The sequence below is a fragment of the Musa acuminata genome, chromosome BXJ1-5 (genome assembly GCF_036884655.1).
Source record: "Musa acuminata AAA Group cultivar baxijiao chromosome BXJ1-5, Cavendish_Baxijiao_AAA, whole genome shotgun sequence".
Classification (NCBI taxonomy): Eukaryota; Viridiplantae; Streptophyta; class Magnoliopsida; order Zingiberales; family Musaceae; genus Musa; species Musa acuminata.
The window spans coordinates 38190476-38213656 of NC_088331.1; the positions used below are offsets into that span (position 1 = coordinate 38190476).

At 32.0% G+C, this 23181-nt stretch overlaps 2 protein-coding genes across 2 annotated transcripts; one reads left to right on the forward strand and one right to left on the reverse strand.

Annotated features, from left to right (window-relative positions):
- The first annotated feature begins 1849 nt into the window (after nt 1-1849).
- LOC135674188 (uncharacterized) lies at nt 1850-6266 on the forward strand. The gene is made up of 4 exons (XM_065183776.1): nt 1850-2283; nt 5606-5710; nt 5801-5872; nt 5955-6266. The coding sequence occupies exons 1-4, from the start codon at nt 1894-1896 to the stop codon at nt 6024-6026; spliced, it is 639 nt and encodes a 212-aa protein (XP_065039848.1). The 5' UTR covers nt 1850-1893; the 3' UTR covers nt 6027-6266.
- An 8328-nt stretch (nt 6267-14594) lies between these two features.
- LOC103985302 (mitochondrial uncoupling protein 5-like) lies at nt 14595-16090 on the reverse strand. Its single transcript, XM_009402956.3, has one exon. It carries the CDS (start codon nt 15775-15777, stop codon nt 14803-14805), a length of 975 nt encoding a protein of 324 aa, XP_009401231.2. The 5' UTR covers nt 15778-16090; the 3' UTR covers nt 14595-14802.
- Nucleotides 16091-23181: the final 7091 nt, after the last annotated feature.

Here is a 23181-nt window from a genome sequence, read left to right on the forward strand (position 1 = left end):
GACTTGCCATAAAATATATTTTTATGTAAATTATCTGATTTGTTTTGCGTATATGATCATATAATTTTTTTTTTATAAATATATAAGTATAATTTATTTTTTAGAAAAATATTTTGGGTGATTTTTTTTTTTCTAGAAAATGCTCACAATTTAGGTATTTCCAATCGGTATCTCTCATTTTATTTTTTTCTCAAATAATATCTCTAATTTAAAATATCTTAATTTTTTCTTAAAAATTTTTCGTTTGTTATAGTATTTTTAGTCTATTATAGTTTTTTGAATATCATAACAAAAATACTGTAAAGCCTATTTGAAATATCATAAATGAGCCAAATTGAATAAAAAATAACTTTTTTTAATGTTATGACTATAATAAATACAAATGATCTAAATGAACTCTTAACCTTAACCAAATCAACTAAAGCCTAAAAATACAACATTATAATAGTCTAAAGAGTCATAATATGATATCACTTGTAGTGTTTTTTAATAACTTTTATAGTATTTTTAGTAACTCAATAAAATACTATTGAAAAACACTATAAATAAACCAAGTGTTTTATTAAATAAACCAAATGAAAACACTATAATAATTTAAAATTGATAAAAAAAATTTGATGCAATTTTTTTAAGGGGTAATCTTAGATATTCGTCATTTCCCTACAAAATACCCATATTTAGGCTATTTCTCAAAAGGTACATCTCTTTTATTTTTTCAAACTAATACCCTTAATTTAAAAACTAATACATCTCCTCAAAAGTTTTTTGATCAAATTTTTTCACTCATTTTTTTACTAGTTCAAATTTTTTCATTTGGCTCATTTACAGTGTTTTATTACTATACTAAAACTATTATAAATATTAACAAATATTATAAATGATATCATATTATGCTTGTCATTGTTTATAGGCCATTACAATATCATATTTTTAGGCTTATAATTAGTTCAATTGAGATTAAAAATCTATTTAAATCAGTTATAGACTTTATAGTGTTTTTGTTGCGATAGTTAATAAGTCAAAAATACTATAATAGATTAAAATATCATAACTGATCAAAAATATTATAAAAGATAAATGTTTTTTGAGAGATAATTTAATTTTTTTAAAAATTAAAAGTATTGTTTGAAAAAAATAAAATGAGGTATCAAGTGAAAAAAAATAAAAAAATAAGAATTTTTTAGATAAATCGATCATTTTCAAATCGAGTACTATTTGACCAAAAATAAGATATTTTTTAAAAATATTAATATTTTTTTTGATAAAATCATTTAATAAAAATTTTTATGCCAAGCTCACCATCCGATCGTCCCATATGATGTGATCGATAAATCACGGATTCGAAACTTGGTTAGATCGCTCGTCGGTCGGGATATGATAATTTTATCATAACAGATCAAAATATTATAAAAGATAAATTTTTTGAGAGATAATTTAAATATTTTTAAATTAAAATTATTTTTGAAAAAAAAAAGAGGTATGGAGTGAAAAAAAAAGAAAAAGTATTTTTTAGATAAATCGATCATTTTCAAATCGAGAGTACTATTTGACAAAAAAAAGGATATTTTTATAAAAAATCTAAAATATCAATATTTTTTGGAAAAATCGCTCAATTAAATTTTTTTTTGCCAACCGTACCATCTGATTCGACAGGTAAATCACGGATTCGAAACTTGGTTAGATCGCTCGTCGGTCGGGATCTGATAACTTTGTTGTTTTATTCTAAAAGAATTATATTTTTTTATATTTAATGCAGAATTATATTAACAACGATGATGGACGTGCCAAGTGTCCGGTCGCTAACGCACGAAGAAGCACCGCGCTCCCCTACAACACCAGCATCAATCATTTCCCTTTCATGACTCTCCCACCGACCAAGAACCAAAATTTCCCATGATGGAGCTCTCTGCGCCGCCTCCTCCTCGCGGCCACCCTTTACTCGCTGGCCTCCGCCGTCCCCCGTCCATCCCTGCCTCCCCTCTTCTCCTCCCCCACCTCTCCTCTTGCCCCATCACTAACCGATCACTATTCGCTTCGCACTCCGCCAAATCCCTTTCCTTGGTTTCTGATGCAGGATGGGGTCGTCCCCGTGATCGACCGCCGCGGGCCAGGGCCTCGGACGAGGATACCTCCATGGTTGTTGTACACGATGATCCTGGGTCGAAACGGGTCGATGGGCCTTCCTTTCTCATGAGGTCGTCGTACGGGGAGGGAGACAACCCCGATGGCGGAGAGCAGATTGCTGAGGCAGCGAATAATCTTTTGTCTAAGCTTAATCTTAAGGTGCTTATGATCCTGCCCTTTTTCATTTGTTGTTCCATGTTCGGTAACAGGAATTTTATCCACCATGGCTTTGGCGGAAGTTAGCTTTAGGTATACGTTAATTATAGTTCTTGTTTAATTCTGGTAGAAAGGAAGTACGGCAGCTGTTACTAAAGCATGAGGACTTTTCTTTGTTGAAATTTGGTAGAGTTACAAAATTCTAAACCCTCTAGTAATCTTTTGTAGCCATGGCTTTAAAGAACCTAAAATTTGGTCATTTAGTTGGAACCTATGTAGCAGTACACTTCTTAGGGCTTTGGCCCTTTTTTTCACTGACACGTAGAATAGTTACAGCTTCTTCTTGTTGTGTTTCTCTTCAAGTTGTATAATCTGCGTACGGTTCAGCACTTGCACTTTTTTGCACCATGTTGCCCTCTTATTATCTGTTACTATTGGTTAAATATCTTTTGCTCCCACTGAATTTATGAGACATAAAAGAGTTGACCTCTAAGATAACAGGAATGTTTATTTCCAAATTTGCTTTCCTCTGAACAAGACTCTCAGATGTGAACATTACACTTGCACAGTTGCTTTCCAAATTTGGCTGTCAATGACCTCAAGCTGCAAATCGTCTCTCTATCCATCATCATTTACTAAAATTTGTTTCGGCATCTCTCTTATTATCTTCGGATGCTCAACATTTCCCAGATTTCTTGCAAGATAACTTGCAGTTAATACCAAATGATCTGTTTCCTCCTGATTTGACTAAAACATTTTTTTTCCCAGTAATGGCCTTTCAAATATGCTCAACTTTTGGCTTCCATAAAACATTACCTTCCATTGGTTATAACTATTCTTTTTAAATGTGTTTGTACTAAAATGAGGCACGAAATGGTCCATGTAACTGTCCCCCAAAGAGTTGGACATTATAGCCTGTTGATTGTTTATACTAAAATGACATGTTGAGGAGCATCAATGTGAAATATGAATTTTAGAAGGTATTTATGTATCTTTATACAGTATGGATGCCATACCTGATATATTTGTTTTCTAGGTAAGTAAAGATGAAGAGGATTTGTGTAATTTGCCATGTATATATAATTGGTCTAGAGATAAGCCAAACTTGAAGTGCTAGGAGGTAACAACCCTTCACTGCATGGTATAAGGGGGCTAGGATAGTCCATTGGGTCAGGTTAAGGGTGAGTCCTAACACCACCCAGACAATGAAACCCCAATCCAACATAATGTGTACTTCAAATTCTCATTGGATTGGTTCTAGACAGGCTAGATTGGTCAAGTAGAATTACTCAGGATTTTATTATAATTTGAGGCTTCACATGATTTGTTCTCTTCATCATTATGATCAAGGGCCAAAAAATCATATTAAATTTTAAATGCACGTGCGCACACACACACACACGCGCACACACGCACACGCACACGCACACACACGCATACTCACCCACAGTTCAAGTAAATTACTTGAACCTTGTGACCAAGTTCAAGTAATGAAAACAGCTGGTTTGCTTGGAAAGGAAGAGACTCGTGTGTTAAAACCATGCTTTAAAAAAATAGCTGTCATTTAAGATTATTATACTGGTATTTTATTTGTTTGTTATTGCATGTCATGAATACTTGATCTACATTTGATCTCCTTAGTTAGTGATTTAAGTTTGAAAAGGCTTATTTCTGCCATTTTTGTGTAGTTTATTTTGTTTCCTTCACCCATTTTGTAGAGAAAATTTATATCTTTATCATGTTGTTTACTCTTGTGTTTTACCTTATCGGTCATACCTGTCTATTCTGCTTCTTTTGGTTGTGATAAAACACGAGTGAGTTTCCTGTTTGAACTGAAATTTTGTATTACACATTGATGTAGTAATTAAACAGCTCTGCTTGCTTAGTGATATTAACACACTCTGGTGGTTCATCATTGACTCAATTGTTGCTGTCGAAATCTATGAACTCATGAAAGTATTTCAAGAGATAAATTACTAGATGTTTCCCCGTTAGCAAGTTTGAATCTCCAAGTTAACCTAACTTTTCAGGCCCTTAATGTCTCAATAATAGTAGAAAGCAAAATTGATAGTTAACTGTTTGGTCTGTATTAGTCTCTGCTGAGGATCCAAAAATGTCTCAGATGCAATATAAATTGAACTTTTAAGCTTTACTTAATAGAATAACCATCATATGTTGGAGGCGATGGCACAACTACTCTTAAGTTGTGTTGCATTGAGTGAGCAAGAAATATGTTATGATCTGCTTGCATCATTTTCAAGCTAACTCCAAAATGAATGTTTTGGTTCACATGGATGCACAAATGGTTATTCATTTTGTCATGGGTTCTGCTGAGATTCTGAGATTTTTAACTCTCTAGTTCTAGATATTAGGACTCGACTAAATGTTGTAGAATTTGAACACCTTCACGGAGAGCTTAATGTTAAAGCTCGTCTCTCGCTCATTTGTCAAGAGCTCAATGTTTTGGTCTTGGAGTCCAGTCGATTCTTCTGCTGGTGTCACTGTAACTGCTTCATAGTAAATAGATGGTTTCTTTTTGCTCAAAAAATAAAAAGATAGATGTTATGATCCAACTGGAGCTTTCTCCACTATGCAAAAAAGAAGCTGGTTATGGATGCTAGAGTTAGTTCAAATATATGAAAGGTAACACATTTTGTTAATAGAAAATCTTTGGCAGTGGATTTTAAATAGTTTCGTAATAGAAAAGCTTTAACATTGCAGCTAGATATATCAATTTTTTACATGTTCCGTGTGAATTCTTTAGGTCGTTTAAATAATTCGTTGAACCACTTCATATAAAATAGCAAATCTTAGTCATCATTGTATATTTGATGATGGGCATTGCTAGTATGATCACATAATTTTACAGTCAACTTCTTTGATTAATTTATCAAACCTGTCTATTATAGAACAGTGAAGTCTCTCATATCTGCTACTTTTACTATTTTTGTCATCATAAAAACATTCTTGTAGCCTAATGCTTTTGCCTTTTTGTATAAAAGTTTCTTTTTACATATAAGTCTTAACAATATTTGTAATTACATAGCACTTCTCAATCTATCTGACAAATGAAAAACTGTTCTAAATTATTTTATATATGCTCATTAAACAATTTTTTTATATGAATAATATATACATGCAACTTATGGTTAAAAGTTAATATTTTATAAGAAAAAGATATTCACAAAAAGGCCGATTAGAATGAATTTGTGCAATTACTTCTGTTCATTTTTGTATGATTGCTCGAGATAGTGTTCCTTTGTCTATCCTAATACTTTCTATTAGATTGTTTATTGCTTACCTTAAACTATTATTGCCGAGGCAGATAGACTCTGAAGAGGCATATGGCATCCTCTTTTATGTAGCTGGTGCTCTGGCTGCATTGTGGATTTCTGCAGCCTTTGTTTCCTCCATTGATTCCCTACCTGTGGTATGCATTCCCATTTAATTAGCTGAAACAACTTCTTGGGATGATATTAAGTCCACCAGTTACATTAATCCACAAAATTCCATGTAGCAGTTTCCAAAAGTGATGGAAGTTGTCGGCCTTGGCTTCACAATCTGGTTCAGCACTCGGTATCTGATATTTAAGGTGATTAGCTTTCTCAATCATCTTTTTTCTTTCCTACGGTTCATGCTATGGTGTAATCACCCAGTTTGAGTTTGTCTTGCAGGAAAACAGGGACGAATTATTTACCAAGCTTGATGAACTCAAAGAGAAAATATTAGGACCTAGCAATAAATGAGAAATTTGGATGCCAAAGCTTGCATTGTTCCAGTTGTCACCAGATCCATGATAAGCATGGTGTGTAGGTAGGTTTATTTGATTCAGTTGGATGTGATTAGTATTTCCAAATTTCTCTTCGTGACTGGTTTTGTTGAGCTTCCGAATCTAGAATTCCGTGACAGCATCTCTTATTGCATACAACTACTACGACTCTAGAATGCTTTGTTTGGAATGAGAGTTGGATCCTGGTTTTTGCTAATTGGTTTGTGCTCTTACTGTGTTTTGATGAGTTGAAATCCTTCTTGTGGTATTTTATTGTCATTGGCCTGGGTTAAAAATTTTTTATCATATTTGATCCATGCAAAAGTTAACAGTATTGATTTTTTTTTTTTTCCATTTACCTTTCGTTCTTATGTGAATAAATTATAAGAATATTTTTTATTTTGATAGTTATATGTTATTGAGATAATAATATTGTAATAAAATTATATTGATTGAATAAAACCAGATCTTGGTCAGCATCAACAAGCACATCATGACTCGACCATCGGCTTATCTGTTAGTTTTACTACGAGGGAAGAAGCTTAATATTATGTCACTGCATTTTAGCCGTACTCTTCTCTATCATTAGTCTGAGCCACAGCGTATGAAATCAGTTGCATGCTGAAAGAATTTTTTTTCTGATTAAAATAAAAAGAAAGAAAGGTCTTTCTTCAATTAATTGGAATCCAAGTTCAAAGATCTCACTCTTGAGAACTCTTTTTTTCCTTCATCTGTTAGCTTTGCAGTGTGCCTAATGGCCTCTTCGAATCAAAGAGTTTTGATTCCCACTTGCCTCGGGAGCAATGCGGTCCATCTATCCAGGATAAAGATACATACTTTTTTTTTTTTAATCTTAATCTATAATAATTGATTTCAATTTTAACATTAAAATTTTACAAATAATTTTATTTCTTACGATTGATATCAGAATCAAAATTTTTAAATCTAAATTATTGATCATCAATGAAACTAATATATTTATTTTTGATCTATTTATGCATTAAATTTATTTTGATTAAATCGGATTATTGTTTCTAGTTTCAATCATGTAGTGCTTGCACCATATAATCTATGTCACGTAGACTGATTACGCCTAAGCTTTCCCTTCTGTTTGTTTGCCTGCTTGCAAGTGATGAAGATTTCCTCGCACTCGTGTGTGAAATCTATACAAGGTAGAGTCGTTGTGTTTAGAGATTGGATGACGATTTCCTCGCACTCGTGTGTGAAATCTATACAAGGTAGAGTCGTGTTTGGAGATTGCAAGGGTATTAGTTTCCGACTTTAATCGGTTGGCAGCTTGTTGTCAACAACGATGCAGCAAAGATAAGCCGTTTGCTATGGTTGTTGATCCTATCATGGGCAGCATTCACGTAAAGAAGCTGCCGTCCTGATGAGGAGGGTTGTGCGCCACGACACCGGTCACTGGTGAGGAGCGATTGGTGGGAAACCATGGGCGGTAAGGGAGGCCGCACGACCAGCGATTATAGCAATTGGCATTGGCGGTTCAACATGCGATAGAAGATTTGTCGTTAGGAGAAGGTCGCGCCCCGCGGCGGCGGCAGCGCCTCGCGCAGGCACTACAGCGGCCATTCTGCAATAGCGCTGCTTGCTAGTGAGGGCACGATCATGCGGCAGTGAGGGGGTCATGTAGGGATAGGGTTGCGCGATTTAGGCAGTAACTTAGATTTCGACCAAATTTGATCAGTCTTAATTTTGACCCAATACAGTAAAGCCCCAATTTTAACCAAAACTCTAAGTTAATTTTGACTCTATTTTGGGGCTGCTCCTTTAATTTATTCTTCCAATACTATTCTTTTGATAACTATTTAATTTTAACTTCAGTCAATATGCAATTTTGACCTACTGCACCTTGTTATTTACCTAATTAAAGTACTGACTATTTTGATTTTGTTAAACTTTAATTTTGATTGAGCCCCTAGTCGATTTTCTTTTTCTATTGACTGAATTTGATTTTGAAGTGAGTAATAAAAAAAAAAATTAAAACATAAAAATTAAAACATAAAATACTATAAATACTATATAAACTCATAAGAGAAAAAAATTAAAATGCTATTTTTATAATAAAAAAGGTAGAGGACTATAATATTTTAGCTTAAAAGGGACAGGTATAAGTGTCTAACCTCTGTATATATTGAATTAAATATTATAAAAAAAATTTAATACTTGGTGAATTGATTCTAATACTTTAACTTATGTCATCAATAATAGAGATTTATTTTAATATAAAAATAAAAGAGTATAAAATATTTATCATTATAGGTTATTATCTTGAAGCGAAAACGATAATAGTTGGCATTTATCACTTACATTTAGAGATAATTATTTTATAGATCTTAAGGATATATGCTATGTTCCTATAATTTCAGAAATTTAGTTTTTATATCTAAAATTATTATGATATTATTTCAAACTTATCATAATTTAATAAAAATTAGTTTTTGAATTATGTATGATGGTCTATATAGAATTAATGTGAATCTTAAGTTTACAATAATTTTATAATTAAATATTAGAATAAATATAATTTCATAAACTCTTAGAAATTATATATGCTTATATCTATATGTCACTCTATATTTTCTATATTAGTAAAGAGAAAAAAAATTGATCATCTTTATAGATAACATGTTGAGATATAACTATATATGATCTGAAGCTATTGATACTCTTAGTCAAGAGACAATTAAATAGTTAAGACAAAATCTTGACCATTTTTATTAGATTTCTAGAAAAGCGAATTATTTGTGCTCAATATATTATAGCAGATATGCCACAACAAAATAAGATTGCTGAAAAATAAAATCATACTCTTATGAATATGGTTAAGAGCATAACGAGTCATTCTTTTGTGTTTGAATCAATAAAAAAAAGGCTTTGAGGTTGATTATATATTTCTTGAATAGAGTTTCTAGTAAGTCAAATTTATCTTTGAGTTATGGACTAATAGAAAACTTAACTTGAGATATTTATATATTTAGGATATCCTACAGATATAAGAATATTCAATTCACATGAAAAAAAATAGATTTAAGGATTATTTTTGAGTTTTTTTATTATTTATCTAAAAAAAGTTAAAGGGGTATAGATTTTATTACCCCGATCATAATACGAGGATAGTTATATTTGGTGACGCATGATTTCTTGAAAATAGCGAATTAGAGGGAGTGAAAATCTCAAAATTTAATCTTAATATTGAGTAAATATAAGTTGATACTCCTTTATCATTTTATATATGAGAGATTATTATTTCTTAACTCACAAGAATAATTAATAATTAAAAATAACATAATAACATTAATGAACTCTCGTCCCATATTGATGTCATTGTTAATGATCTTATAAAACAATAATAACCGCTCGTTTTGAAAAAATCTCAAAGAGAAAAAAAAACATATTTTTTCTTATTATTATGTAGTATATCTACAATAATCAGATTATGATATAGGAATCAAAAGCATCCCTTATTATTTTTACAAGTTATGAAAAGTAATAATTTTTAAAAATAATATAATATAATAAAAAAATAATTAAAATTAAATAACTAAAATGATATTTGAGAACTCATCAAATTACCTAATAATTATAAAAAAGTTTGACTCAAAGGATAATATCAAATGATATAAAGTCAAACCTATAGAGCTTTCACTCAAAAAGAAAGCATTGATTATAATGATATATTTTTTAATTTTATCTAATAAACTCGTTAAATTTATTATGATATTAGTAGTTCATTATGATTTTGAGTTATAATAGACGGATTTGAAAATAATTTTTTTGAATGAGGATTTAGATTTATATGAATTAACCTAAACAATTTACAAAGAAAAGAAAAGAAATAAAAAATTTAGTATATAAATTTAGGAAATCTATTTATGATCTTAAATAATTTTTTAAATAATTATATCTGAAGCTATTGATACTCTTAGTCAAGAGACAATTAAATAGTTAAGACAAAATCTTGACCATTTTTATTAGATTTCTAGAAAAGCGAATTATTTGTGCTCAATATATTATAGCAGATATGCCACAACAAAATAAGATTGCTGAAAAATAAAATCATACTCTTATGAATATGGTTAAGAGCATAACGAGTCATTCTTTTGTGTTTGAATCAATAAAAAAAAGGCTTTGAGGTTGATTATATATTTCTTGAATAGAGTTTCTAGTAAGTCAAATTTATCTTTGAGTTATGGACTAATAAAAAACTTAACTTGAGATATTTATATATTTAGGATATCCTACGGATATAAGAAAATTCAATTCACATGAAAAAAAATAGATTTAAGGATTACTTTTGAGTTTTTTTATTATTTATCTAAAAAAAGTTAAAGGGGTATAGATTTTATTACCCCGATCATAATACGAGGATAGTTATATTTGGTGACGCATGATTTCTTGAAAATAGCGAATTAGAGGGAGTGAAAATCTCAAAATTTAATCTTAATATTGAGTAAATATAAGTTGATACTCGTTTATCATTTTATATATGAGAGATTATTATTTCTTAACTCACAAGAATAATTAATAATTAAAAATAACATAATAACATTAATGAACTCTCGTCCCATATTGATGTCATTGTTAATGATCTTATAAAACAATAATAACTGCTCGTTTTGAAAAAATCTCAAAGAGAAAAAAAACATATTTTTTCTTATTATTATGTAGTATATCTACAATAATCATATTATGATATAGGAATCAAAAGCATCCCTCATTATTTTTACAAGTTATGAAAAGTAATAATTTTTAAAAATAATATAATATAATAAAAAAATAATTAAAATTAAATAACTAAAATGATATTTGAGAACTCATCAAATTACCTAATAATTATAAAAAAGTTTGACTCAAAGGATAATATCAAATGATATAAAGTCAAACCTATAGAGCTTTCACTCAAAAAGAAAGCATTGATTATAATGATATATTTTTTAATTTTATCTAATAAACTCGTTAAATTTATTATGATATTAGTAGTTCATTATGATTTTGAGTTATAATAGACGGATTTGAAAATAATTTTTTTGAATGAGGATTTAGATTTATATGAATAAACCTAAACAATTTACAAAGAAAAGAAAAGAAATAAAAAATTTAGTATATAAATTTAGGAAATCTATTTATGATCTTAAATAATTTTTTAAATAATTATATCTGAAGCTATTGATACTCTTAGTCAAGAGACAATTAAATAGTTAAGACAAAATCTTGACCATTTTTATTAGATTTCTAGAAAAGCGAATTATTTGTGCTCAATATATTATAGCAGATATGCCACAACAAAATAAGATTGCTGAAAAATAAAATCATACTCTTATGAATATGGTTAAGAGCATAACGAGTCATTCTTTTGTGTTTGAATCAATAAAAAAAAGGCTTTGAGGTTGATTATATATTTCTTGAATAGAGTTTCTAGTAAGTCAAATTTATCTTTGAGTTATGGACTAATAGAAAACTTAACTTGAGATATTTATATATTTAGGATATCCTACAGATATAAGAATATTCAATTCACATGAAAAAAAATAGATTTAAGGATTATTTTTGAGTTTTTTTATTATTTATCTAAAAAAAGTTAAAGGGGTATAGATTTTATTACCCCGATCATAATACGAGGATAGTTATATTTGGTGACGCATGATTTCTTGAAAATAGCGAATTAGAGGGAGTGAAAATCTCAAAATTTAATCTTAATATTGAGTAAATATAAGTTGATACTCCTTTATCATTTTATATATGAGAGATTATTATTTCTTAACTCACAAGAATAATTAATAATTAAAAATAACATAATAACATTAATGAACTCTCGTCCCATATTGATGTCATTGTTAATGATCTTATAAAACAATAATAACTGCTCGTTTTGAAAAAATCTCAAAGAGAAATAAAACATATTTTTTATTATTATTATGTAGTATATCTACAATAATCATATTATGATATAGGAATCAAAAGCATCCCTCATTATTTTTACAAGTTATGAAATGTAATAATTTTTAAAAATAATATAATATAATAAAAAATAATTAAAATTAAATAACTAAAATGATATTTGAGAACTCATCAAATTACCTAATAATTATAAAAAAGTTTGACTCAAAGGATAATATCAAATGATATAAAGTCAAACCTATAGAGCTTTCACTCATAAAGAAAGCATTGATTATAATGATATATTTTTTAATTTTATCTAATAAACTCGTTAAATTTATTATGATATTAGTAGTTCATTATGATTTTGAGTTATAATAGACGGATTTGAAAATAATTTTTTTGAATGAGGATTTAGATTTATATGAATTAACCTAAACAATTTACAAAGAAAAGAAAAGAAATAAAAAATTTAGTATATAAATTTAGGAAATCTATTTATGATCTTAAATAATTTTTTAAATAATTATATATGAAGCTATTGATACTCTTAGTCAAGAGACAATTAAATAGTTAAGACAAAATCTTGACCATTTTTATTAGATTTCTAGAAAAGCGAATTATTTGTGCTCAATATATTATAACCGATATGCCACAACAAAATAAGATTGCTAAAAAATAAAATCATACTCTTATGAATATGGTTAAGAGCATAACTAGTCATTCTTTTGTGTTTGAATCAATAAAAAAAAGGCTTTGAGGTTGATTATATAATTCTTGAATAGAGTTTCTAGTAAATCCAATTTATCTTTGAGTTATGGACTAATAGAAAACTTAACTTGAGATATTTATATATTTAGGATATCCTACAGATATAAGAATATTTAATTCATATGAAAAAAAATAGATTTAAGGATTATTTTTGAGTTTTTTTATTATTTATCTAAAAAAAGTTAAAGGGGTATAGATTTTATTACCCCGATCATAATACGAGGATAGTTATATTTGGTGACGCATGATTTCTTGAAAATAGCGAATTAGAGGGAGTGAAAATCTGAAAATTTAATCTTGATATTGAGTAAATATAAGTTGATACTCCTTTATCATTTTATATATGAGAGATTATTATTTCTTAACTCACAAGAATAATTAATAATTAAAAATAACATAATAACATTAATGAACTCTCGTCCCATATTGATGTCATTGTTAATGATCTTATAAAACAATAATAACTGCTCGTTTTGAAAAAATCTCAAAGAGAAAAAAAACATATTTTTTCTTATTATTATATAGTATATCTACAATAATCAGATTATGATATAGGAATCAAAAGCATCCCTCATTATTTTTACAAGTTATGAAAAGTAATAATTTTTAAAAATAATATAATATAATTAAAAAAATAATTAAAATTAAATAACTAAAATGATATTTGAGAACTCATCAAATTACCTAATAATTATAAAAAAGTTTGACTCAAAGGATAATATCAAATGATATAAAGTCAAACCTATAGAGCTTTCACTCATAAAGAAAGCATTGATTATAATGATATATTTTTTAATTTTATCTAATAAACTCGTTAAATTTATTATGATATTAGTAGTTCATTATGATTTTGAGTTATAATAGACGGATGTGAAAATAATTTTTTTGAATTAGGATTTAGATTTATATGAATTAACCTAAACAATTTACAAAGAAAAGAAAAGAAATAAAAAATTTAGTATATAAATTTAGGAAATCTATTTATGATCTTAAATAATTTTTTAAATAATTATATTTAAAATATTATAATATTATTTTTTTTAGACTTAAGAAAGAATATTATTGATCAATGTTTATATCTAGAGATTAGTGGGAGCAATTTTATTATATAGATCATATATGTGGATTATATTTTGTATGCTGGTAGTGATTTTAGTTTGTTATACAAAATTAAAATATTTTTCATCAAGAATTTTAAAATGATTAATATGAATAAGATAACTTATATTATTGACATTGAGATACCTAAGGATAGATATCAAGGATTGTTAGAATTATATTATAAAAGATATATTGATTGAGTCTTAGAAAGATTTAGCATATAACTTTGTTCAACAAATGATAAAAATAAAAATTTCAATCAAGTATTTTTTAAATAATTTAAAAAATAAATATTTTTTTATGTATACATAGTTGAAAGTCTATTATATGATTTAAAAAGAATTCTTAGATAATAAAATTTACTTATTTCATATATATTCTATGTATCTTAAGGTTTTGCTTCGGAGGGATGAACAAAAGAAAACACTACGGTGGTTCTTGAGGTTTTCTATAGTATAAAAAAAAATTCTTTGGGATTTATTTAAGAAAGTGTTAAAGTAAAGAAAGTATGTTTGAATTATCTTCTGGAAAAATTATATTGCTTGAAGAATTTAATTTCTTCTATAACATAAATATGTAAATCTTGTGTTCGTTATATATGAAATTTGTAGTTCATATTGTTGATTAATAAAATTATACTTTTGATAATTGCAATGATATTTTGATAAACACTAACAAGTGTTATATCCTGCTAACACTTTTCATTATACTCCTAAGGGACGACATGCATGGTGAGACATCAAGATCAAGATCATCATAATTATTAATCAGCATGGATACTAATTATGAATTTATATAATTGATTTATATTAATCAGCTTGGTAAAGTAGCCGAGAAAGAGTGACAATATTGTGCGTAGGGCTGCCATATACTAAAAGCAGTGCAGGTGAAATAACGCTTTTATCGCCATCATCATCACATCCCTCCATCGAAACAAGTCGCGGATCAATCGCCGTCGATTCGAGATCGGAGGGCTGCTGCGGTCAGAAGTTCTCGAGGAGCTTGCGCACCTGCTCGAGAGTGACGAAGAGAACGACGGTGAAGGGGCCCTGGCGACACACGGTGGGCACGAATCCCTTGTAGAGCGCCATGAGGCCCTCCGCCCGCACCGTCTTCAGGACGCAGTCCACCGCCCCGACGTACGGCAGTGGCGCCCCCGCCTCCGCCCTCATGTTCATCACCCGCGTCTTCACCACGTCCACCGGGTTCGACGCCGCAGCCGCAACCAGCCCCGCCGCCAAGCTCGCCGTCACGTGCGTCCCCAGCCCGTCCGCCCCCGCACCGCGGCGCCGCAGGATGGCTTCCTTCGCCTGGTCGTACGTCGCCAGCTGCGACGCCGTCACGATCATCGCCCGGTTCACCGTCAGCGACGAGCCGCGCCACAGGCTGCCCACCCCCTCCTGCCGGACCATCCGCCCGATAGCGTCGAGCACGCTCTTGTAGTTACGGCGCTTCGCCTGGGGGAGCCGCCCGTCGGCCTGCATCCGGACCATGGCCACGTCGGCGGGGTTGCCGACCACGGCGCCGATCCCACCAGCGATGAGGCCGGCGGCGACCTTTCGGTGGAGCGGTAGGGACCCGCCGTCGCCCGGCGCAGACCACCGCTTCTTCATCAGGTCGTACAAACCCATTCGGGTGGTGGAGTAGAGGGCCTGGCGGAGGACGGTCGCCGAGACTCCGGAGAAGAGCCCGACAGGACCCTCGGCGCGGAGGATCTGGGCGCCTACCGCGAACGGCCCGGGTCGGCGCGGCGGCGGGGGCAGGGCCGGGTGGTGGTGGGGGACGGCGGCCACGCCCGCTTCGCCTTGGAGGACGACAGCGGGGCGGAGTGCGGAGACGGCCGGGCTGAGGGCCTCGCCTTGGAGCTGCATCCGGACCTTGACGAGGTCGAGGGGGTGGGTAGTGGACCCGGCAGCAATCGAAGCTATACCTCCCTCCACGAATCCTTTCGAGCCCATCTCCCCTAGAAAACAGTAGTCGTCCCCAAGGCGGCTTCTTTAGGCCAAAGGGGCAATCAAAAGGAAGGAAAAGGGGGCTCCTTTCACGGATAGGTTCACTGCTGCTGCTACAACAGCAACAACAGCTATAACCAGTTGGGGTTGGGGTTAATCTCCCTGGAAACCAGGAGATGGGAATGGAGAGCGATGGCTCTGGAGGACGAATATGGGACGCTGGACCGCTGAGACATACGCCGAAACTGCTGCTGTCTGTGAAAGTACGAGTGGTAACAGATGCAGCGCGAGCGCCATTGATGATGAGTCCAGCTCCCAAATACCACTCAAAGTGTGTGAGAGGCGCAGGAAGGAGACCGCGAGATGGACGCAACAAAGGAGAGGTCGAGTCCGGGAAGGGTCCGATTAATTTTCGTGACGCGGATTTTGGGAAGCCCTAGTTTGGGGTTTTGGAATATTTGCGGCCGTGGCGGTTCTCCGGGCGTCGGATTCAGGCCGTGGGATCGAGGATCGGACAGTCGAAGACGCGCCGTCATCGTCCTCCATGCGCCTGTAGGTAGTTGGCCCACCGGACACGTGGCCGCTCCTCGACGCGCATTTCTCCACGATGTTTGATTTGGCTGGCCCTCGTTGCGGCGAGGGGTATAATCTCATCACCACCGTCCATTACGGCACGTACGTAGAAGATTTGGGCACGGTGTTTGAAGGCGGATGGGAAATTGGAGGGCAAGATCAGCGGGGCCCAAACTTTCATCCTTCCTGACGTGTTGAGAGAAGGATGAATATTTTTTTATCATTTTATTTTTATTGATTTATGTATTTATATTTATGCTATGATATCTAAAGCATTAATCCAATGATGATGATGATGATGATGATGATGATATATCGAATTTATTTATTAATTTTAAGAATTTAAAATTTTAAAATCTGATCTGATATATTTTTGAAGGTATTGTTTAATTTAATTATAAAATCTCACTTTATTCATTTATTATTTTTTAAAAAAATTTATGTTAATAAATGAGCACAGCAGTCCGCCGATGAGTGGAGGGAGATTTTTCTTTTTTATTGCATTGGCTTATTCTTATGCTCTTGTTTTATATCCAAGTGACTTCAATTTCCATTGTATACTAATGATGCAATCAACTACCTCTTTAACATCGATGCAAACGATCTAAGTGCAGATTTTATCCGACTCAAATCAAGGACCAAAATCTTGTAACTCATGTCTAAGACTACTCTCAACAGAATAATAGCTGTTTTGGGTGAGTATATTGTTTTTTAAAGGAATAAAGAAATTCTTGCAAGACCTCATTTAGATTTGGTTAAGGATGACATTGATTTAAGAAATAAAATTATTATATAAAAAATTAATATTAAGATAAAGAACAAGTATAATAGATTAAGATAGAAAGTGATATGCAAAAATTAGACTCTCCTTGATTGAGTAGGAATCTATTGACAGAAAATATTTTTTTTAATATGTGATCTTTAGCTGTTTCTGTCTGTTACGTATGTACGAGTAGAGGATCTAGTAAAAATAATACAGACAGTCATTTTTCGTTATCTGAATCCTATTATGATTGATTTCATTTATATTAGTTGATAACCTTAACTAGAATATAATTAAATCTATAATATATCTTTCATAATTAAATAGTATCACATAATATAGTATTCTACCACATTATTCATTAATTAGTAAGATAAAAAAAGGTAAGATTATAAAGGGTTCAAAATTAAAATAAATAAAATAATATTTATTTAAAATTAATTTTATCTAATTGGATTCTAAAAATTTAAAAATTATTTATACATGTATATATTTGAAAATAGATTAATAATTCTAATAAAAATGATAATACCATATTAAATTTGATTGGTAATACGAGTCATAACGATGGTATGTTATTAATGTCATACTTTATTCTATGTACCACAATACTATTAGACATTTCTAACATAGTCTAAAATAATTATTATAATTTATCTTATCAAATAATCCTATTATCATATTTAACCATAATATATATACATAAATATAAATAGAATAGTAAAACTAAATAATATAAATAAGATGTCAATTATAATATCCACTTGTATTGCCATATATTTTATGGGTTACTCACAAGTTCAATCATAAGAATATGTATCTTCAAATATTTTAAATTATAATATCTTAATAGAATTGCCAGAGTACTTAGTTTTCTCAAAGAAGAAAACTATTATAATATATCATAAATTATTTTTGATTATTTGATAATTGAGTTTGACTACATCAAGTATCAAGATGAAATTTTACAATCATACAATTTTTTTTAGTGACCTTAAAACATACGACCAAATTAACTTATATTATCAATAATATAATTTATATTATGCGATTCTTATAAATTACCTCTCCAACTAATGTAAACATAAATCATAAAAGTAATTTATAAAATTAATATTTGAAAATATAATTATTTTAAGCTGATTTAATTTTTTGTATATGAGCATATAGTCTTTTATTCCTTCTAGATATTATACTAGTAGTCTTTTAGTATTTTATTCCTAGGTAACTCTAATATATATACTGTAAAATTGATTTATGGTCTACTATAAGCTTTACTTAAATTCATTATCCTATAAGTAATCTTTTTTCTCTAAATAATTTGGTTCCCCTTGTTAGGATTTCAAAAATAATTACCCACTCTAGCATTAAGATATTCATTTATTAATAGTTTAAATTTTAGATTGTATTAATATCTAATCCCAACTTATGTGATCAATCATGTCCATAGCGTCAGCATTGAGGAGTGAATAGTGTTAATCACTTTCTATGTTGATTTACTGGTTAATCACTTTCTAGGTTGATTTTAAGGATTCATAGACTTTAGTATTATAAAAGTAGTTAGACATTTTTTTAATGAGTTAAGGTAAACAACATAGTCTATAAAAGTCAAAATCTAAAAATATCATATGTTAAAGTCTCCATACATCAATGATTCATAATAAATTATTAATATAATAATATATAATTTAAATTAAAAGAATTAAGACCATCATCATGGGAGGAGGCATCGTCATGTCATATGCACACAATTTTATTAGGACCATTTTTCTAAGCTTTTTGAATAATGTTTATTGACTATGTTTAGTTCAATTGTTTATTGAGTCGGTTTGGTTCAGTTAAAATCAAGTTGAGGTTTATTTAATATTTATTTATTATTAGAGTTCAATTCCTCTCTATGGGCAAACCCTAGGAGGTCGATCCCCTCAAAGTGATCAAAGAGGACCGATCCCCTCGAAGCGATTAAGGAGGTCGATCCCCTCGAAGCGATCATTATCATTCCCTTTTCTCCCATTTCTTCCACGATAAGACCGTAGGGTCTTATCAATTGGTATTAGAGCGACGATAAGATTTTATGGTCTTATCATTTGGCATTAGAATGACGATCCTTAACGTTCTCGCTGTAGTGTTACCATAAAACAATTTGTGTAAGGAAGGGTGAAGCCGACAGCCATGAACGTCGATCCTTCTCAATCGAGAAGGAACATCTACGTCTTGGTTAGCGACCATTGTTGCCCCTTCTCACCACCGTCGCTACTGCCCAGCCAGTAGTAGCCGCCACCACCGCTGCCGCTCCCTTGCTGCAATTATCCTCATCTTCGGAAAAAAGAAGAAGAAGAAGAAGAAGAAGAAGAAGAAGAAGAAGAAGAAGAAGAAGAAGCCGTAGCCACCCCTGCTTTCTCTGCCAGACCCTTGCTTCCGGCCGCCCACCCACCGCCGCTGCTTCCCTACCGATGGGCCACCACTGTCGCCGCTGCCCCCCCCCCCCCCCCCCCCCCCACCCTTGGCCAGCGACCTCGCCTCCTCGCTGCCCGCATCTCGTTCAAGCGAGAAGGGCCGCGGTCGCCATTTCCCAACCAACGAACCACCCATTGCCGCTTTTACCGTCAGCGACGCTACCCTTGCCACACCGCCATCGTTGCCTTCCCTTGGTTGCAGCTTCGACCACGCGATCTGTCGACGTTGCTATTGTTGAGATTTGATTCATAGTTATCTATCTAGATTGTTATCATAATCTAGTGGTTACATGATGATTTCAATAACCACCTCAACCATGATCTAGTAGTAGTTATAGGATGGTTTCAATAACTACCTCAATCTAGTAGTTATAGGGTAGTTGTCACTAGGTCCTATAAATAAGACCGTAGTTCATGAAGCAAGAAGATAGAGATAGAGAAAAAGATAGAGAGTTTGTGTGCATTTGGTATCTTGTAAGTGTTCTTATCTATCCTCCTATTTTTAATACTACATCAGTTTTCTTGAGTTAAAAGGATTCTTTTTACTTGTATCGTAGTATTCTGTTTTTTCCTTGCTTCTCCATCCCCAACATTTGTGGTATCAAGACATAGTTTCAATCTGAACTAGGAATTATGGCTTTTAATGGTAATTCCATGTCTCAACCCCTTATCTCAATTTTCTCGGGCAAAAGCTATGAATTTTGGAGTATCAAGATTAATTCTCTATTCAAGTCTCAAGATCTTTGGGACTTAATAGAGAATGAATATGTAGATCCAGATGACGAAATCAGGCTGAGGGAGAATAGAAAGAAGGACTCAAAGGCATTGTTCTTCATTCAACAAGCTGTAGATGAGACGATCTTCTCAAGAATTGCAGCAGCGACAACCTCAAAGCAAGCTTAGTTGATACTTCAAAATGAATTTCAAGGCTCATCGATGGTGATTACGGTAAAACTTTAAACCCTCCGTCGTGAGTTTGAAATTTTGTTCATGAAAAGCAATAAATCGGTGTAAGATTTTCTTTCTCGAGTGATTAAAATTGTTAGTCAAATGAAATCTTATGGTGAACATCTTTCTGATCATATAATTGTTGCAAAAGTTTTGAGAAGTTTAACTTCAAAATTTGATCATGTTGTTGCCGCAATTGAGGAATCAAAAGATTTATTTACTTATTCATTTGATGAACTAATGGGTTCCTTGCAAACACATGTAGTAAGGTTGAACAGATCACTTGAAAAAAGCGAAGACAAAGCATTTCAGGTTAAGGGAGAGTCTTCTACTTCAAAAGAAGATAAAAAATCAGCAGGAAGAGGACGTGACAGAGGAGGATTTCATGGTAGAGGAAATGGAAGAGGAAGAGACACTTTAATGGCCATGATGAACAAGGGCAATCAAATTATGATAAAAAAAATTACAAAAGTGGAGTTCAATATCACTATTATAAAAAGTTTGGTCACATGAAGGTAGATTGCTGGAAAAGAGAAAAGCAAGCAAGCTATATGGAGAAAAATGAAGAAAATAATAAGTTGTTTATGACTCATTCACAAGTTCATAATATCTCAAATGATATTTGGTTTCTGAATAGTGGATGTTCTAATCATATGTCAGGCATAAAATCAATATTTAGAGATATTGATGAAACTCACAAGTTGAAAGTTAGACTTGGAGATAGCAAGCAAATCCAAGTGGAAGGGAAAGGAACAATTGAGGTGAAGACAAATCAAGGGAAGGTAAAATACCTTGATAATGTTTTCTTTGTTCCTACTTTATCATATAACTTGTTGAGTGTTGGACAATTAGTAGATGATGGATATTCAGTAATATTTGATGATGGTTCATGCACTATTAGAGATAAAAAGATCTGGTTTAATTATAGTAAATGTTTGCATGACACAAAACAAGATGTTTCTACTTGATGTGACAAATATTGAAAGGCATGCGCTTATCACAACTCAAAAGAATGAGTTTAGTTTATGACATTTAAGATATGGACACCGTAACATTAAATGTTTAAGATTGTTAAGTAAAAAAGGAATGGTTTTCGGATTGCCTAAGATTAATACACTTGATGTATGTGAAGGATGTATTTATGGGAAATAAAGTAAAAAACCATTTCGTATTGGAAAAGCATGGAGAGCATCTAATTGTCTTGAATTAATTCATGCTGACTTATGTGGACCTATGAATACAAAATCATTTAGTGAAAGTCAATATTTTTTATTGTTTACGGATGATTATAGTCGCATGAGTTGGGTATATTTTTTGAAATTAAAATCTGAAATATTTGATAATTTTTGAAAGTTTAAGGCACTTGTAGAAAGACAAAGTGGTAGATATATAAAGACACTTCGGACAGATAGAGGTGGTGAATATTTATCTAATGAGTTTAGTTCTTTTTGTGAAGAAAATGGTATTCACAGAGAATTGACAGCACCATATACACCGGAGCAAAATTGTGTAGCTAAACGTAAGAATCGGACTGTCATTGAAATGACAAGAAGTTTGCTTAAAGGAAAACATCTTCCAAATCAATTTTGGGCAGAAGCAGTTGCAACAACAGTTTATTTGTTGAATATTTCACCAACAAAGACTATTATGAATCGAACTCCTTTTGAGGCTTGGTATGGTATAAAACCAAGTGTTAGACATCTAAGAATTTTTGGTTGTATTACTTATGCTTTGGTGAATTCATAAAATCATCACAAACTTGATGAAAAATCAAAAAAATATATTTTAATTGGTTATTCTTTATAATCGAAAGCATATCGATTATATAACCCTATTAGTGGCAAAGTTATTATTAACAGAAATGTTATGTTTGATGAAAGGACAAGTTGAAATTGGGAGATCAATAAAGGTGAAACACAAATGCAGATTCCAGCAGAACAAGACACTCCGCAGAATCAAGTGACAAATCCTGCTCCAACAAGTTCATCGTCAACCTCACCCAATAGCAGTTTAAATTCGGATTCCTCAGATGAAACCCCTCCAAGAAATTTCAGATCACTGACAGAAATTTATAACTCAACATTTGCTTTGTTTATTTCAGATCCGATAACTTTTGAGGAAGTAGTTAAAAAAGAGGAATGAAGAAAAGCAATGAAGGAGAAAATCAAGTCAATTGAGAAAAATGAAACTTGGGAGCCAATGGATCTACCGAAAGAAAATAAAGCGATTGGGTCAAAATGGGTATTCAAAACAAAGTTTAAATGCAAATTATTTGGTTGTGCAGGAGCTTTAGATGATTGAAAGAGTACTTCAGGCAAGTGGAGCCATAACAATGAAGTATTGTGGAACGGATGAACAAATTACGGATATCCTCACCAAATCACTTCCAGTTTGAAAGAATGTTTATTTTGTCGCAAATCGGTGTATGTAACTATGAATCAAGGGGGAGTGTTGAGATTTGATTCATAGTTGTCTATTTAGATTGTTATCACGATCTAGTGGTTACATGATGATTTTAATAACCACCTCAACCATTCAATAACTACCTCAATCTAGTAGTTATAGGGTAGTTATCACTAGGTCCTATAAATAGGACCACAGTTCATGAAGCAAGAAGATAGAGATAGAGAAAAAGATAGAGAGTCTGTGTGCATTTGGTATCTTGTAAGT

Excerpts from the sequence above, each read along its gene's own strand:
- LOC103985302 (XM_009402956.3), bottom strand. The coding sequence starts at position 15,777 with ATGGGCTCGAAAGGATTCGTGGAGGGAGGTATAGCTTCGATTGCTGCC.
- LOC135674188 (XM_065183776.1), top strand. The coding sequence starts at position 1,894 with ATGATGGAGCTCTCTGCGCCGCCTCCTCCTCGCGGCCACCCTTTACTC. Across the intron at positions 2,284-5,605 it reads TGTCTAAGCTTAATCTTAAG|ATAGACTCTGAAGAGGCATA; the intron begins GTGCTTATGATC and ends TTGCCGAGGCAG. Across the intron at positions 5,711-5,800 it reads CCATTGATTCCCTACCTGTG|TTTCCAAAAGTGATGGAAGT; the intron begins GTATGCATTCCC and ends TCCATGTAGCAG.